Source organism: Chaetodon auriga, chromosome 12 (genome assembly GCF_051107435.1).
Source record: "Chaetodon auriga isolate fChaAug3 chromosome 12, fChaAug3.hap1, whole genome shotgun sequence".
Taxonomy (NCBI): Eukaryota; Metazoa; Chordata; class Actinopteri; order Chaetodontiformes; family Chaetodontidae; genus Chaetodon; species Chaetodon auriga.
The window spans coordinates 21,323,474-21,339,361 of record NC_135085.1 but is presented as its reverse complement, the minus strand read 5'-3'; the positions used below and the strand labels follow the sequence as shown (position 1 = coordinate 21,339,361).

Genomic DNA, 15,888 nt, shown 5'->3' with positions numbered 1-15,888 from the left:
TTGTGCCAGAGTGAGATTTGTTTTCACCGGGAGTACAGAAGATAAAGACAATCTTCATGTCTACATTCAAACATACAACATTCAGTTTGTTCAGAGCTGCTATGGCAGAAGGGACAGATCTCCTGCTGAAGCGAGCTCTCCTCCATTTTCAAGTCCTGTATTGCCGAACAGATGGAGGTAATGTGAAGTGTTGATTGAGGGGGTGATCAGTGTCATTTGCTATCATGAGTGCAAGGCGGGTGATGGCTCTGAGGTTCATGTCTGAGAGATTAGGTGTGCGAAGGCAGATGATGTGAGATGCTGGTAAGTTTCTTTTTGTTGGAGATGGTTAACACAGTAAAGAAGCAGAAAGAGTGGGTGAATTATGCTTTAGAAAAGCAACAACAGGAGGTGGTGGGGAACACAGTGCACTGAGTGTCTGGATGACTGGGAGTCGTTGCCTTTATGGATAAGAGTGATGTGTTGAAACTGAGCTTATTGTAGATAACGAGTCCAGGGTTGCTCACCTGCTCAGCTGTCTTGTCATGGACGGAGGTGAGTTCAGTCCAGTGTGGGATGTGCTTGGGTGTGCTTGGAATGGTTTTGGCTTAATTCACAGCCTGTTGCAGGTGCTATACAGTATGTAAGAACTGGCCACCTGCTGATGTCATACTCTAAACAAATTGGCAGCAGCATATTACCAGAAAATTGGGGTAAAAAACAAGGCAATGCACAGTCCATTTCATGTGTAGGTCTTTCAGTCTTTCCACAAACTGCTAACTTAGCAAACATATTAGCACTGTCAGCGATCTTATGCAATTAGCTACTGTCATAAGCTATCGCTAAATAGCCAGTGTTGGCAGGTGTTTACTTACCTGTTGAGAAGAAACGTTGCAAGTTCAAGCATCAACCTTCATCCCTTTACTTGCCAAGAGCTGTCGTCATCAGTGGAAAGCGACGCCAACCTTGACTCTCATTTTGCTTCTGTTTCTGTCACTTCTCCTTGCCACCGACCGTGGTTCCTTGCTGGGAGCAGGTGGTTAGAATACGCCCTCAGGGTAGCACTACTTCTTCATCCTCTCATGTTGGACTGAGGAAAGGCTGGATGCTGCACTGACTCACTCACAACGCTTCTTGAGGTACAAAATGGTATTATGAGACAGGACAGGCCAAGGCTAACTTGTTAGCATGCTAACTTCAGTAGATATGTCTGCATTGCAATACGTAGATAACTTTGACATAACGTCAACACTTTTATTTCTTCACTTTCTGCTGATAATTTTAGTTAAATTTGAATGTTTCAAACAAAACTTCTAACATCAAATCATATTGCTCCTATCAAGCTTTTACCTTATAAAAGGCTCGTTTTGCATTCACGTTTCTAAAGTCTTAAACTGCTCCAGTTTGTCTTTGTATTTGAGCGTGGCCATAAAACTGCAGTGATTGATAATCGAGATTGGTTGAATTTATGTTGATTCTTGCAATAGCAAGATTAAATCCTGGAGGGACTAACAGTTATTTATATGGGTCGATCGATGTGTAACGTACACTTCTGTTTATAGCCACTACGCCAAAGTTACCGCACAGAGCTTGTTCGATCCCCTCTGTAATGAGCGGCCATGTGTAGGAAGCATTAAAGTGGAGTAATAAATGTAAATATCAAACCGAATTACAGTCTAGAAACTGCTGCAGCTTTGAATGGTGATTAAATATGTGTTTGTGGGCTCCTGCAGGGGAAGCCAGATGGGGCTCTTCTGGAGGTATCATTTAGTGAAAGATGGTGTGGTGCTTTATCTCGCCATCTTTCCTGTTAACACATGTAAATGGCTTGTTAATGTAGACAGCCACAGGCAACCAGCTGGCTGCATAGAGTCTGTCTGCTCCAGTCAGTTCCGTTAACAAACGTCACCAAAGGCAATCTCTGTCTCTTATATCGTGTTTCTTATTTCTTATTTCACACCAATTACTCAGTGAAACACACATACAAATGCACACAATCGATTACATACTTACCTACACAGAAAAAGCCAAATGCACACAACCTCACACAGATCTAAACATAAATATATAGACGTGCATGCACACACAAATAAGTAAAGTTGAACATATTTACACAGGTACATTTGCACACACTGAAGCATACACACAATTTATACACTCACACAATATACACATATATATAAACTAATAAGACCCAAGCTCACACTCTCACACACATGTACATGGATAAATACAGAAAAATATGGATGCACAGATCTGATATACCAAAGGGAAATTAGTGCCTATACAGTATATCTAACAGCATACTCTATATGCACACTTAAGATACAGACATAACATGCATACTGCAGACAGTGAGATTCAACATGAGCATGTTTTCAAATTTGAGAATTCATTTTGAGTCATGGTGTAAACAAGTCAGACTCATCCACTGCCAATATGGAGATGAGTATTTACACTCTGCAACTCCTGCAATTAGATACTGTTTTCTTTGTGCATATTTATTTACTTTTGCAGTAGTGTTTTTGGAAATGTATCTTAGAGGGGTTTTTTTTTACAGCTGAATACAGTCTTTTACAGCTGCTAACCCTTTTGGCAGCCTCAATACAAAAAAGTCAGCAAGAGATTTTCACATCATTTATAGGTGATTAACATATTCATCAATAGGTACCTGCTGTAAAGAATTCTTGTGTTCCTTTATTGCTTTTAGAATACAAGCATTCATTTCTAACACATGGGCTCTGTGGCTTTTTCATTAGAAGAGTTTTCTGTTGAATCCTCCAGGCACACCTGATCAATTGCACAGTAAACTGGTTCAGGCATTGCATATGGATTCTTTGGCTCATCATGCTAACGGCTGAGGACAGCTAACCTCTATCATGTCTTCATTACAGTCTCTCATCTCTCTGGGAATTGTACATTCTCTCCCTCGTCTTGTGGAGAGGCCAAGCCTCGGCGTAATGAGAGCTCGTAACGTGGTTGCCGCTGTCTCCCGGTCAACGTCATCAGATTCCACTTTGTACATGTTCCCTGTCTGAAAGCTGCACGAGGAAACCAAACAAAGACAGGAGATGATGTATGTGGCTCGCATACAGAGAGGGGGGTTTATAAACAGGCTATACAGACACAATCACACACTACCCCGCATTCATAGAGCTCACAATTGAGCCATTACTATGGTTATTATCAGCAATTCCAGCTGTTTCAAAAAGGGAGCAGATTAGATATGATTAAACATACCTTCCCTTGGCGTCCCCACATCAGCTGAGGCTGCAAACAGCAGAAAATAAACAGTCAGTGACTAACTCACTAACAGGCATTTCCACATTCAAGGAGTCTGGAAGTCTCATAATTAAAATGTTGTCCCATCTCTCATTCTATAAATTGGTAAATTACATTTCATAGTAGATAAACACAGAAATTCAATTCAGCTGAACAGACTTTTTATTGTTGCAAATTTATTTAAACTGTTGCATAAAAGGTCTGCTAAAAGGGTTGATGGCAGTTTGCAAATGGGCCCTGGGGTGAGATAAAGACCAGAGGAAGTTCACTGGAGATGAAATCACATAGATAACACATATATACTGTTGTGTTTTTAACCGTGTCCTGGCAACCGCTCAAAAACATCTCAGACATTCATTGACGATTGGACAGGAGCTGATGAGCTCTCAACCACTAATGCACAGATACAGCAGCCCTGGGATTTACAGCAGAATTAAATGACAACTGGGTACTAAAGGGCCTTTTGTGCAGCTCAGGAGCAAAGACAGAAAAGAACCATGGTATGCTTTGACAAATGAGATGCTGAGAATTTGTGTTGTCAGGGATTACACCACTTGTGGCAGTTAGTGTGAGTCCTGTGAGTCCTGTTTTACTAAAAGCTCTTTGAACCTCATTCTCTTACTATCCAGCAACCACAATCCAGATAATAGAAGAGCGGTGGCCTTCAGTTATGATCATGTGCTTAGAGCAATGAGTTTTACAAGCATCAGCAGGTGGTGGAAAAGTGCTTTGAACACCTTTTTACCTTGGTTTTGCCTTTCAGGCTACATACAGGTTGTTCTAACTTATTGGTGAAGATAGATGGGGTTGTATAAGCACAGTGGTCTTTGTCGTAAATATGCAAATGCAACTTAATCTATCAGAAAGTATCAGGAAGTAGAAATCATTTTAGGCAGGGTTCGGTTTGGAGGATTTTTACCATTTTACCTCCAAAGGTATCTAAAGCCATCTTCTTTCTCTAGTTGGTTGTGATGTATGATTATTGGTGCATTGTTTTTGTGAGTGATTTTCATGACTTCATCTGTTGGTGAGTAGTGCTATATCATCAGCAAACTCTAGAACCTCCAGCTGTTCAGCCAGCCTCGACTGTATGCTGGTTCTGCTGTTGTTACTTGGTTCATAATCTGCTCTAAGCAGAGGAGGAAGAAGAAAGGTGAGAGCAACCATCCATGTTGCACATAAGTTAGAGCCTTGAGGGCCTCTGATAGGCACCCTTCATGAAGGATCCCTTGGCTCCTTATGATGCTGATGAATTTGTGCTCTGCTGTGAGTTGAGGGTTTGTCTGTTGAGCAGCTCTCTGAAGTGTTCAGTCCATCTCTGAAGTTAATGCTGTAGGGGATTGAATAGTTGTTTTTTTTTTTTTTTTACCGTACTGTGCTCCTATCCACTTCTAAAACCAAACCAACCTTTGTGTGCATCAAATATGGAGCTTGAGGCTGGAGGCAACCAGCTAACGTACAGACTGCAGCTAGAATGGTTCTGTCTAAAGCTCACTAATTAACACATTATAGCTTGTAATGTGAAGAGCCAGAAGAGCAAGGCTTTTCTACTTGCTTCCAGTTGCTGTGCTAAGCTAATCACCTCCTGGCTGCAGCTGCGTAGGTCTACGGAGCTCACAGTCCTGAGAGTGAAAATGTATTTCCCAAAAAGTTGAATTTTTCCCGTAAGTCAAAGGTTTTTTCCATCTCAGTACTGCCTTTATCTTACATTGAAGCAGGACCTTGAGGATGCTGTAGCTTTTAAACAGCATTTTTGTTTTACATTGAATGAAAAAAGAAAGAAGCCTTGTGTTTGTTTTGGCAAATTCATTTCCCTCCTCTACAAAGACATCAATAGTTCCCAGTTGCTAAGAAACATCTTTGTGTGTCATGTCAGCCTGCAGTTTCAGCCTGACAGTCGAATCTGGTTTATTGTCGACATTTATCATGTTCAAGTTCATCCACCTCCAAATAGCCGTCATATCAAGACAAAATTAAATCTCATGCAAATACATCTTATCTTCATGGAGTAATGTCTGCCTCCATTTATTATGGTGTTCAGCCAGTCAGGTACAAGTACTTTACTGGATTTTGACGCTGCTTCTCTCAATAAGTAGACTAGTAAAGAAGAACATGAGATATTTAGATTTGATCGGGTTTGTTTCCCAGTCAGATGCAGCATACACTTAGTTATGGCTGCACTGAATGACATTTAGTTATTGATAATTTGTTGCTAAATCAGATGGTTTGGGCATTTTTGCTTAGAAAATGAAATTAATAGATTATCTGTAACCCATAGACCACTAACATTTCTACTAGACAGGCACTAAACAACCACACCTGAATATACTGAAAATGCTGGATGGTCTTTCTCCAAGCGAACCCGCTGTTAAACATCCCAGTGGGGCTCCTGGAGACACAACTCGAAACTCTCCTCTCCAGTAGCAGCAGCACAACACTTACGATTGGAATCCTCTTGGCACCCGAGCCGAGAGCAGAGCTTCACAGAGAGCAAAAAGGAAGGAAGGCTGAGACAGTGAAAGACAGGCCGCTGTGATTAAAGATGAAGGGCCAAGACAGATGGAGAGAGAAGAGCAAATACCACACTCTGCTACAAAGGATGGAGGAAACTGCAGGAGTTTGGATTCCTGAGAAGGGAATTCAATGATTCTCAATGAGTGCACTACATGTACACTAGTATCCTGGTTTTTGGAACAATGAGAAACCTTGTTATTCATGTACATGATTGTACAGGTTTCTGATCATCAGTCACTGTTCTCTATAACAAAGACTGTTCAGAAACCTGAATAGGGTGTTTAGATTGCATGCCACAATATCCTGGTTTCTATCAGAATACTCCAGGTAGCATATCCAGGTGTCTGAAACTAAGGTATAATGTTTACATGTGTGATACATAACTGGGATACTCCAAAACCTGATCATAACCACAAATACTACTACTACTACTAATGACAGAAAAAAAATATTTAACACATCACTATTTGTTGACAGCATTTTCTTTGATATTTGCTTAGTTTTCAGATTTAGTTAGTTTAAAGGGTGTTGATTCAACCGTGACACCAGCAGTGGGGCTAGTTTCAGTTAAACAGTCTGTTGCTAGTAGCAGCCACTGATGCTAATGTTCCATAGTTTAACTGGCGGTGTTACATCCACCATTTGGTCAGATTTCAGACCAAGATATGACCAACATCTTTCATCTGCGCCACATATGTAGGTAACCTTTTTTTAATACAGCTGAATTGCTTTTGAATTGTGATTTACTTTATTTTTCCAACAATCTGTTCAGTGCTAACCAAGCTAGCCAGTATGCAAGCTAGCTGTCTAAGGCTAATGTGTCGCTAATACAACATTCCAAGTACAGTGGAACTGTTAGTTTACTGTTGGGCTAACTGTTACCGTATTTCACTCTTTGTACTTGAACTCTATGAACTAGCTCACTCCATGTTTACCAGATGAATGACTGTGCTGCTGCCCTGGAGACACAATTTAATCTAATCTCACAGCTAGTCTGTACTTTCGTGACGTTCTTATGGGAGACCAACCATTAAAAGGTGACGAGTGCAGTGTCTTACTCAAAGCTGAAAATTGTCAACTCATGATGACCAGAAAAAATGCCAAACGCTCAGTGCTCAGGACAGAATAGACACCCAGCACGTCGTCGTGCTGCTGGCGTATGTAGTGTACTTTCAATACGCGGCGCTCCCATTGCAAACAATTAAAAAAAATACATTGGCCCTTTACTGGAAGTGTGGTTAGTTCACAGCATACAGTAGCTGTAACTAAATACGACTGCAGGATGTATGTTGTGGTTGTCTTGCATTTGGTCACATTGAAGGGTGTTAAACATAACAGCATAACACCTCCATGTAATGGAATTCAATATACAATATCACCAAAAACTTCAGCCATTACATTACTATAAAGTTGAATAAACACACATTTGTTGAATTCTTATCTCAATGAGCGTAAGTTTTACAGTTTAAGTGTCTACTGATGAGCTATTGCATTGGACACACATCACATAATTAAAAAATTAAAACTCCATATTCCATAATGAAGGGGCTGCTTTGCAACCAACACATTTCACAGTTTTAGGGGAGGTTTGTGCCCATGGCAGGCTGAGTTACAGTGCTACCTGATTCCAATACGCCAATTTTAGAGAAAATGTTTCCCTCAAGTCTCTTTGTATGAAGGTGGTTATAAATATACACAATTAAAGCACAAACCTCAGAGCAGCTTCAGTCCACAAAATATTTGTAAAGACCTTCAAAAGGTTAAATCTTTTCGAAGTGACTTTCAGTAAGGTTCTGGAAAGTTCAGTGCTTTATTTTGGGGCCCATATTCCCATCGCAGTGTGATCATCTGGGGACCCTCAGCATCCCTTTTCATTAGTCTTCCCTTGACCCCATGCTGCTCCTTAGCCCTTTACAGCATCACAGCAGCCATTCATGAGCCTCTCCAGTGGGCCACAGCAGCCATCCTGCTGCTCTTTATAGCCGCCCGGAGAGACCGTCTATCCCTTCATCTTTCTCTGCAGGCTTTTTACCTCCACTCCTTTGGACTATGGAGGTGTCAGTCTACCAATTTCCTGTGTGGGCGTTTAAATACAAAACACACACATGCTGTATAGCTTTCGGTTCTGGTAACTGAGCAGTCATAGTGGTTTATGAAGGAAAAATCCCAAACATGGACTGGCCTGAGGCTTTGTGGCTTTCTCTAATAATTTCATAGACTACATGGTTAAGTGATCAATGAAGACAAAAAGCAAGACAGTAATTCATAAGGAACATAGTTGTGAGATAATGCCATTTGGCCAAAGGTGGTGGCTGGTCATCGATCAGTTTGCTGCTTGTTGCTGTCATCTTTTCTTGTCGTCCATCACGATGGTTCTATAACATCCGTCACTGTGCTGGACTGCAGCCTGTTCAGTGTGGACGCCATAACTCTTTCTGTATCTCTCTCTAACATCAGAGAGAAATGAAACTTTCTGCTTTGAGAAGAATTCATTACCGCATATTGCAAGTGCACATGGCTTCATCCGCCTCCTCCTGTGAGACTGAGATTTCTGGAGGCTTAAGGGGACGTTGCAAAGACAGTCATGTTATGTAATTCTTCTTTTAGCAAGCTTACAAAGCACTCAAGTTTTACTGAAGAAAAAGTTTTCATTTTCTGTGACTTTGCAACCAGATAAAAGAACAAGCAAGAAAAGTGGGAAGGTGACATTTACAAAATCTGTGCAGTTTATGGTTTAACACTGAGGTTCATCCTTTATCACCATCACAGATGATGACAAAACCTTTGTGGTCACTGGACTCTGGACCACCCAGATTAAATAAAAATAACCGCAATGCAAGATGCTATCATGTTTTAGTGGTTAAAGAGAGAATCTGTGATCTTTTACAATAGAAAGGGAATTGTTTTGACCACAGATGTCCCAACATACTTGTTTTTGTCTCATGTTAGAGCAAACTTAAATTTTTGGGTTCTTGCCTGTTGGCTGGATGATAAAAGCATTTTGAAGGTGTCATCTTAGATTTCAGTGATTGTGACGGGCAGTGTTCACAATGTTCTGACATTTTAATAATCTGTGGATGAATCAGTAATGAACTGTTACAGCCTGACACTGAACCAGCTGCCTGCTCATATCTAACACATGTCCATAAGGTCCAGGAGCGCTTGGGGAAATATATTTAAATGATGTGTTTGCTTTAGGTCAGTTTGTTTGGACAAGTAAGATTAATGCCATTCAAACCTGTCCGAGACATCTGAAAATAAAGAGTCTGTTGCTCTGCATGAGAACTGCTGGATGGTAGATAGGAAACAACCCAGAACGCTCCGGCTTATGGAGACAGATGGAGACGTCTGATAGTCAGAGGCCCCTCATGTTTTGAAAGGCAGAGCAGAACAAAATTAACCAAAGACAAACAGTCGTCTGGATCGATGCCCGCAGTCAGCTGTTTCTTCATATATGGTCGCCTTAACCGCTATGAATAAGAACACTTTCAGGAAGAATCCATCAAGATTAACTCAAGTTTGAACAGCTGGAAAAAGATTGTTTTTAAACAATTTTTCATTTCTTATCGTACACAAAGTCCGGTTCACCAAACCAAATCCAAAAATTGGTACAAAAATGTTTCCATAGTGGTTCCGACCAACTAAATTAAATGTACGAGTGATGAGATAAATTCCTCGAATGCTATAAAGTATAAAGGCTATATTTTGTGAGGCACAGGATGAATAAAGGATGTTGACCTTCACCTGCTGCCGAACAGGAAGCCACGTTTCATCGTTTGAATCGCTTTGGCCCGTTTATTTCTCGTGTTTTTCCTGCTTTGATCGAATGCATTCAGCACCTCTGGAAGGGTATCAGCTGTCGTGTTTGGCACAGCGATCAGGTCAACATGTGTTTTTAGGACTGTGTGTGTGTTTTTTGGAGAGGAAGCCTACCAAACGATTCCTGGCTTTTAAGCAAGAGAGATAGCATCAGGGACAGAACTGCCGGCCTTAACACTGGTTGTGAAAATAGGCTTTCTCAGGGGATATGATGACCACACATTTCTGGAGACCTTTTAACAGCCCGTTGTCATTACACTCAGCCGTGGAATCTGGCTGCTGCTGCTCCACATGAACAGCACAACCTGAGAAACGAGTGTGGTCACCATGGAAACCAAAACTTTGGTTCGCCAGAGTCAGAACTGAGTCCCGCTGCCGGAGTGGCGTGCACCTCGATAAACAACACCATTGGAGCTATTCTTGGTTCTGGCAGCGCGCCAGATCAAAGGCAGACTCTGGAGTTTTCATCATGCGCATTTCATGTAACGAAGCAGAAACGGCAGAGTATGAATAATAATAAACCGCTCTCCATGCTTTTTATAGAGCAGAGTTCCCGGTGGTGGTGAGTTCGGTGACCAGCTGTCAGGTTCAGGACGAGGGGAGTATTTAACACTTCCTCCTGCTTCACAGAACAACTGGAGGCGCCTCACCTTAAGAGATCAGAACCATAGAAACCAGGTTATTTCCCTTTGATGCTGCTCTGCATTAGACAGATAACAGCATCCTGCACTGATCTTTAAATAACCCGCTCACACGTCAACGTGCTTGTCGGTTACTCAGGAATGTTTTTGTGTATTGGATTAAAACAGAAGCAGCCAAGCTCATCGGAGTGTCACAAATTACGTCTCTATTATTCAGGCCCCGCTCAGTGCTGTTGTTGCTGCCTGACCTTTTGCTCTAAATGAGAATAGTGCTGTTTATTTTCTTGTTATTATATCTTGGCAAGAGTCACTGCAGGCCTGGTGTACTTGTTATATCATCTCCTGGACGGTGACTTTGCTCTGAGTTTGATTGTTAGTGTCTCAGTGGGTTAGTGGGTGGTTAAAATTCCTTTTAGTTTATCCTTCCCAAAATACAATTGCATATAGTCCCTCGCACGTGCATATGTTAGAGGTTTCAGAGTCTTGTCGCCGAGAAAAAAACAAGACTGAAAGGCATGTAAATCAGTATCAGTATAGCTCTATGGAGCATTTAATGGAGCACCATTCTCATCAGCATTGTTTCCACCAAGATGATGTAAGGGAGAAAAAAAAAACGTAAAAACCTACTTGCTGAGCACCAAACAGCAGACAGACACCAGCATTTAGCAGCTGAACAGACAGATATTTCCCTCAGGAGTTGCTGGAGACCAAAACAGAGGTAGAGGACAATGACAGTGAGACAGGTGTCTCAAAACACAACTGTAAAAGAACTTTGATGTTGCTGCTTGACGTTTGCTGTATTATCATTATCGTGTTATTGTTATTGTTATTGTGATTAGAGCTTGTTCAGCTGCCTCCGACTGCTAAAAAAACAAAAATGATGCAGCTTTAAACACCTGCATGCATGAACAGTCTTAATTGTTTCAGAACAAGCTGTTAAAATATGTGCAGCAGAGCAGGAGGTAAAGCAGAACATGAAGCCATTATTCACACACACGGATGATATGAGGGAATGCTGCACCTTGAGCTGTCGATTTGCACTTCATAACTGGCTCCTCCTCACGTCTGATCTCTAAATAGAAGACTGCCGTCATGCTTACGGAAAAGGCTGCACGTGTGATCACACCTAAAATGTCATTCGCTGTTACTCATGTCACAAAGAGAAACCTTCAAATACTTTCCTGTGATCATCTATAATCACAGTAAGTCAGCTAAAACAAAGAAAACCTGCCTGTGTTTGGCAGCCAATGGTGTTCTCATCTCCAGTTGGAAAGGTACAGTATCATTTTGTAATGATAATCCCACCTGTGTTAAAAGTGCATCACCAGTGGAGACGCTGCAGGCTGTTTTCAGCACTGCAGTACTAAATATTCACAGTGCTGATTCAATCCAGTGAAATTGAGCTGGCATCTGATCTCCTCAGACATGGCTGAAAAGTCTTTATTCTTGTGTGAATTGCAGTTGTGACATTTTGACCTGAGTGTACTGAATGTAAAGATGAGACTGACCCCGAGCCGGCTCTCTGGTTCCCCACTTAGCAGCTCTGAGACCGAGCTCTCTCAGGGTGACCGTCGCATATGAACAGAGGCTGATCAGAGTGGTGTAGCTGAGCTGTCATGTTTCACACGCCTCCTCTCTCCTGGTAGATCTGCACCCCTGACCTGGTGGTGTTCCTGGCCTGCACCAACCACCATTTGAAGGAGAGGCTGCAGAAACGAGCTGAGCAGCAGGGAAGACCGGACGACAACCCCAAGGCCATCGACCGCCGCCTGACCAACTTCAAGCAGAACACCATTCCTCTGGTCAAATACTTCCAGGAGAGGGGCCTCATTGTCACGGTAAGGCGTGTGGAACAGTGTGGATGTAATTCATGTCTTATTTCTTGGCTTGGTGTGAATGCAGCCTACTATTGGATGGTGTGATTTACATCCAGTGCCAACAGAGGAAGTAGTTTGTTCAAAGTTAATTACCTGGCACAGATGAACAGTAAGGCCATCACTGTGTCAAGTGGGATGGAAAGCAGCAATGGGATGTTTAAGTGCTCATGTCATCGGGTGACCACTTGTTGTACGGTAAAGACTAACACAGTAGAGGAAGTACCCTTCTTAAAAGCATGTCAATGATATTGCTAAGCTAACAAATGGATTTGCTAACAAAGGCAATGTCATTTGAACTGTGAATGAATCACATTAGTCAACCCAGGTTAAACATAGATGAACAGATTAAATGTGCATGTAATTACTTTGACAGTTTGGCTGATGTGGAGCGTCTACGTTTATGTGCTTTTTCGAGCACCTGGTCAGACACATCGCAGATTGATAGATCAATAGATTGAGAGATAGCGTATTAATCGGCAGGGGAAAATTCGCAGACTCTGTCATGTTTGTTTGGATACACAGGCACTGGTGTGTGCACAGTTTTCATTTTTACATGACCAAAGACACTCAGAGTCGCTGCTAACACACCTGAAGGCACAGAGCAAAGTGAAGGAGGCTCGTGGCTGTTTTGTGAGGTGACGCACACGCTGTTGCTGCTGGAATAGAGGACTGAGCATTAATTGGAGACCACTGGGATCCTCATTACATTGTGTGGCTGGGTGCAGAGGGGCATGGAGTTACCCCTGCATGTGTGAGGCCGGTGCTGATAGAGCTATTGGCTCCCGCAGGAAGCGGCTGCCCACTCTTCCAGTGGGAGTCTTATTGATCTGTCTGAGTCTCAGCGCAGCGCCGTCGTCCTCGCAGCAACACTGAATAACTCCTCCACTGTATTACTGTGAGAAAGAGGCTTTGTTTGCATGCTTTCAGGTTGCTGTCTGGGGGCATCTGAGAATCAAACGCTCAGCATAATCTCCAGTGACTTTCACATTAACGTTAGGAAAAATGAAAATGTAATCAGACGCCTCCCAGAAGTCAGAAGCTGCAGTTTAGACGTCAGAACTCTGTCCCCGTCTTAAGCCTTCTGTGGTCTGTGAGAGTGAAAGTGAAAATGTCAGTGAGGTGAATCACACTTAGCTGCTCTGGGACTCCAGATGCACTGGAATTAAATCTGTGTCTGTACTTTTATTGCAATAAAGTCTATCTTCTCCCCTGTGATATCTTTTCCAATTTCTTTTGGAATATTGTCTTTTCATATTCTGCTTATTGTGTTCTTGTCTGGCTCCCTCTTTCTATTGCTGTCTTATTTATTCACCGGTCACAGCTCATGAATCTCACGTCTGTATATACTTTATATTTGGAGTGTTTTTCTGTTGTACATTCAATCCTCCATCCATCTCTCTTCTGTACAAGCTCAGCCTGCCAAGATGATTTGGCCAATTTTAGGTAAAACTCTTGTTGTGTTCAAACAACATTAGCAATTATTTCATTATCAGTAATTATTATAAGTTTACAATCATAGGAGCCTCAGAAAACAAGGAAATATTCACATCTTATGATCTGAAATTTAAATTATTTTCTATATTTATTATATACGTTATTTTGTGAATGTATGGGTTTTTACTAAAATGACATGAAAGATGATGACTAATGATTAATCCATGATGTTTGACAACTTCAGCCATCTACTGTCAAAGTGTTGTAAATGTCATATTTTACAGTAGCTTTTGAAGATATTTTGATGTTATTCATCCAGTTTTTTTTCCATTCGGAAAACAATAACAGCTCCAAACAAAATAAAAGACAAGAGAAGTTAGAAAAGCTCTTAACACAAGGTTAAAATTTGTCCTGTTCACAGTTAATGGTTGTTGGCGAAGGCTGTGCTCCCACAGACATTTCACAGCCTCCGACTGTGAGAGAAGAGCTGCATGGCTGTGCTATATGGATTTACATAGATTTCTACGTTCATGTTCGAGAGCGCTGTAATCAACAGAGGTTAATTTTACCCACCGGCCGTCTGTTTTCCACAACAGTGAAATGAAAAAAGAAGAGCTTCAGATGGGGGTTTTCAGAATGGCAGCAGAGCAGATGGTCCTCATGGCTGAGCTCTGCACCACAGCATCGATAGCTTCAGATAGTTTCGCCTAGCCTCCCGCTCAGTGCCAAGGAGCTAACGGCTAACTTGCAGACATCTCCTGAAGACCCTCTCACTGCTTAATGTTGATCTCAAAATTCTATCAAATCAACAGTTTTGGCAGCTCACTCGTATAATGAAAGAAGGCCAAACAGGCTTTATTAAAGGCAGTAACTCCAAACATTAGAAGGTTACTAAATGTGATTCACATCTGTCAGCAGTGAGCAGTCGATGGTATTCTGGTCCCAGTTACAATTAATACAGTTAAGGCTTGGAAAGCAGTACAACGTCAGTAACCCTGCTTTTCTACCAGGTGTCTTAGATCCAGGTTCCAAACAGGACTCAAAGGGTTTTTCCTCCTCTGGGGTCCTTACAGCTTTTAATCAGATAGAACAAAAATATGATTCATCCTGAAGCTACGTCTGTTTTCTTTCAGATAAGAGATTACATAAAGAAAAAAACTTCTTTGTTAACCGATTAACTGTCTCCGATAGTGAAAAGCAGATATTTTGTACTGTGGGAGACACATTAATCAGTATTTGAGCTCGGGCATTACAACTCAAAATACCACAGAGGGCATTTACTGCCTGGCTGTCTTGTAGATTTAAGCCTGCCGTCTCTTCATTGTGCCTTAACTGCTGAACAAATGCTGGCAGTCTTCAAAAGTACAGGAAACTGTCCTGGATGAAATGCAGAACATGCTGGGCTCTGAGCTTGAACTGGATCCTCTGGTTGGTACACAGGCTGATAATAATGGGTCATAATTCACTGGACTAGAAGAAGCGAGGCTAATTTTAACAAGATGTTGAAACCCTTTCTCAAATATGTCAGCGTGCATGAATCCGCCATTTGAACTACAGCTGTTACGTGATGCTAAAGCCCGACTGTGGCGGCTGCTGTGACACCGTGATAGCTGACCCAAGATGAGGAAACTTTTCCTAACAATGGCTGCAAAGTGCTTTACAGCATCAAAACAAAAAGAAATGAAAAAACAGGGAAGGAAATGAGGCAAACCGCTGAAGTGGAGACAGGTGAAAGCACAAAAAGGATAAAAAGGAGCTTTCTGGGTGACAAACCATGAAGTTCAGGACTTTGATTTCAGAGCTGAGTCTAATGCGAGCCGGCGGCCGTCATAGGGAGGTGAAAGTAGGTATAATGTGATCCCATCTGTCGATTCTAAGTTTAAAGCCCAGCAGCTGAATTTCTAAAGCAATTCTGTGGTTCAATAACACTGTGCTGAAATGTGTCAACTGTTCCAAAATAACCTTTTTATTTTTTCAATTTTGCATCTTCTAACAACTTCACAGGAAACTATGTTACTGCTAAGTGTTATTTGGAGTATTAAAACGTGCAGATAACACAGCTGAACGCGTCTGAACGTGTTAAGTTTTCTGCAGCCTGCTTTTTTTTGTAAATCTCTGCACATCCTCCCTGCAATCCCAGTGGGGACGACTTCATTAAGACACACTGAGCGAGCCGTTCTGATGTCCTGAGTCTCTTTAGCGCAGCCGTTTGACAGCGTGCAATGCAGTGTCTCTGTTTTTGAGAGCTGAGTTGAGCTGAGCCGTATCGAACATTAAATATCTTACAGCTCCTAAACTAACCATCCCTGACAGGCGCGCTGTCCCTGTGCAATTTGACCTGT

At 41.9% G+C, this 15,888-nt stretch overlaps 1 protein-coding gene across 1 annotated transcript in view; it reads left to right on the top strand.

Moving 5' to 3' along the window:
• Positions 1–15,888, top strand: part of ak5 (adenylate kinase 5) — a 65,358-nt gene that overhangs the window by 14,385 nt on the left and 35,085 nt on the right. Inside the window, exon 6 of the mRNA XM_076744429.1 lies at positions 11,882–12,073. Within this exon, the coding sequence (XP_076600544.1) occupies positions 11,882–12,073 (192 nt within the window). The remainder of the gene's footprint in view (positions 1–11,881; positions 12,074–15,888) is intronic.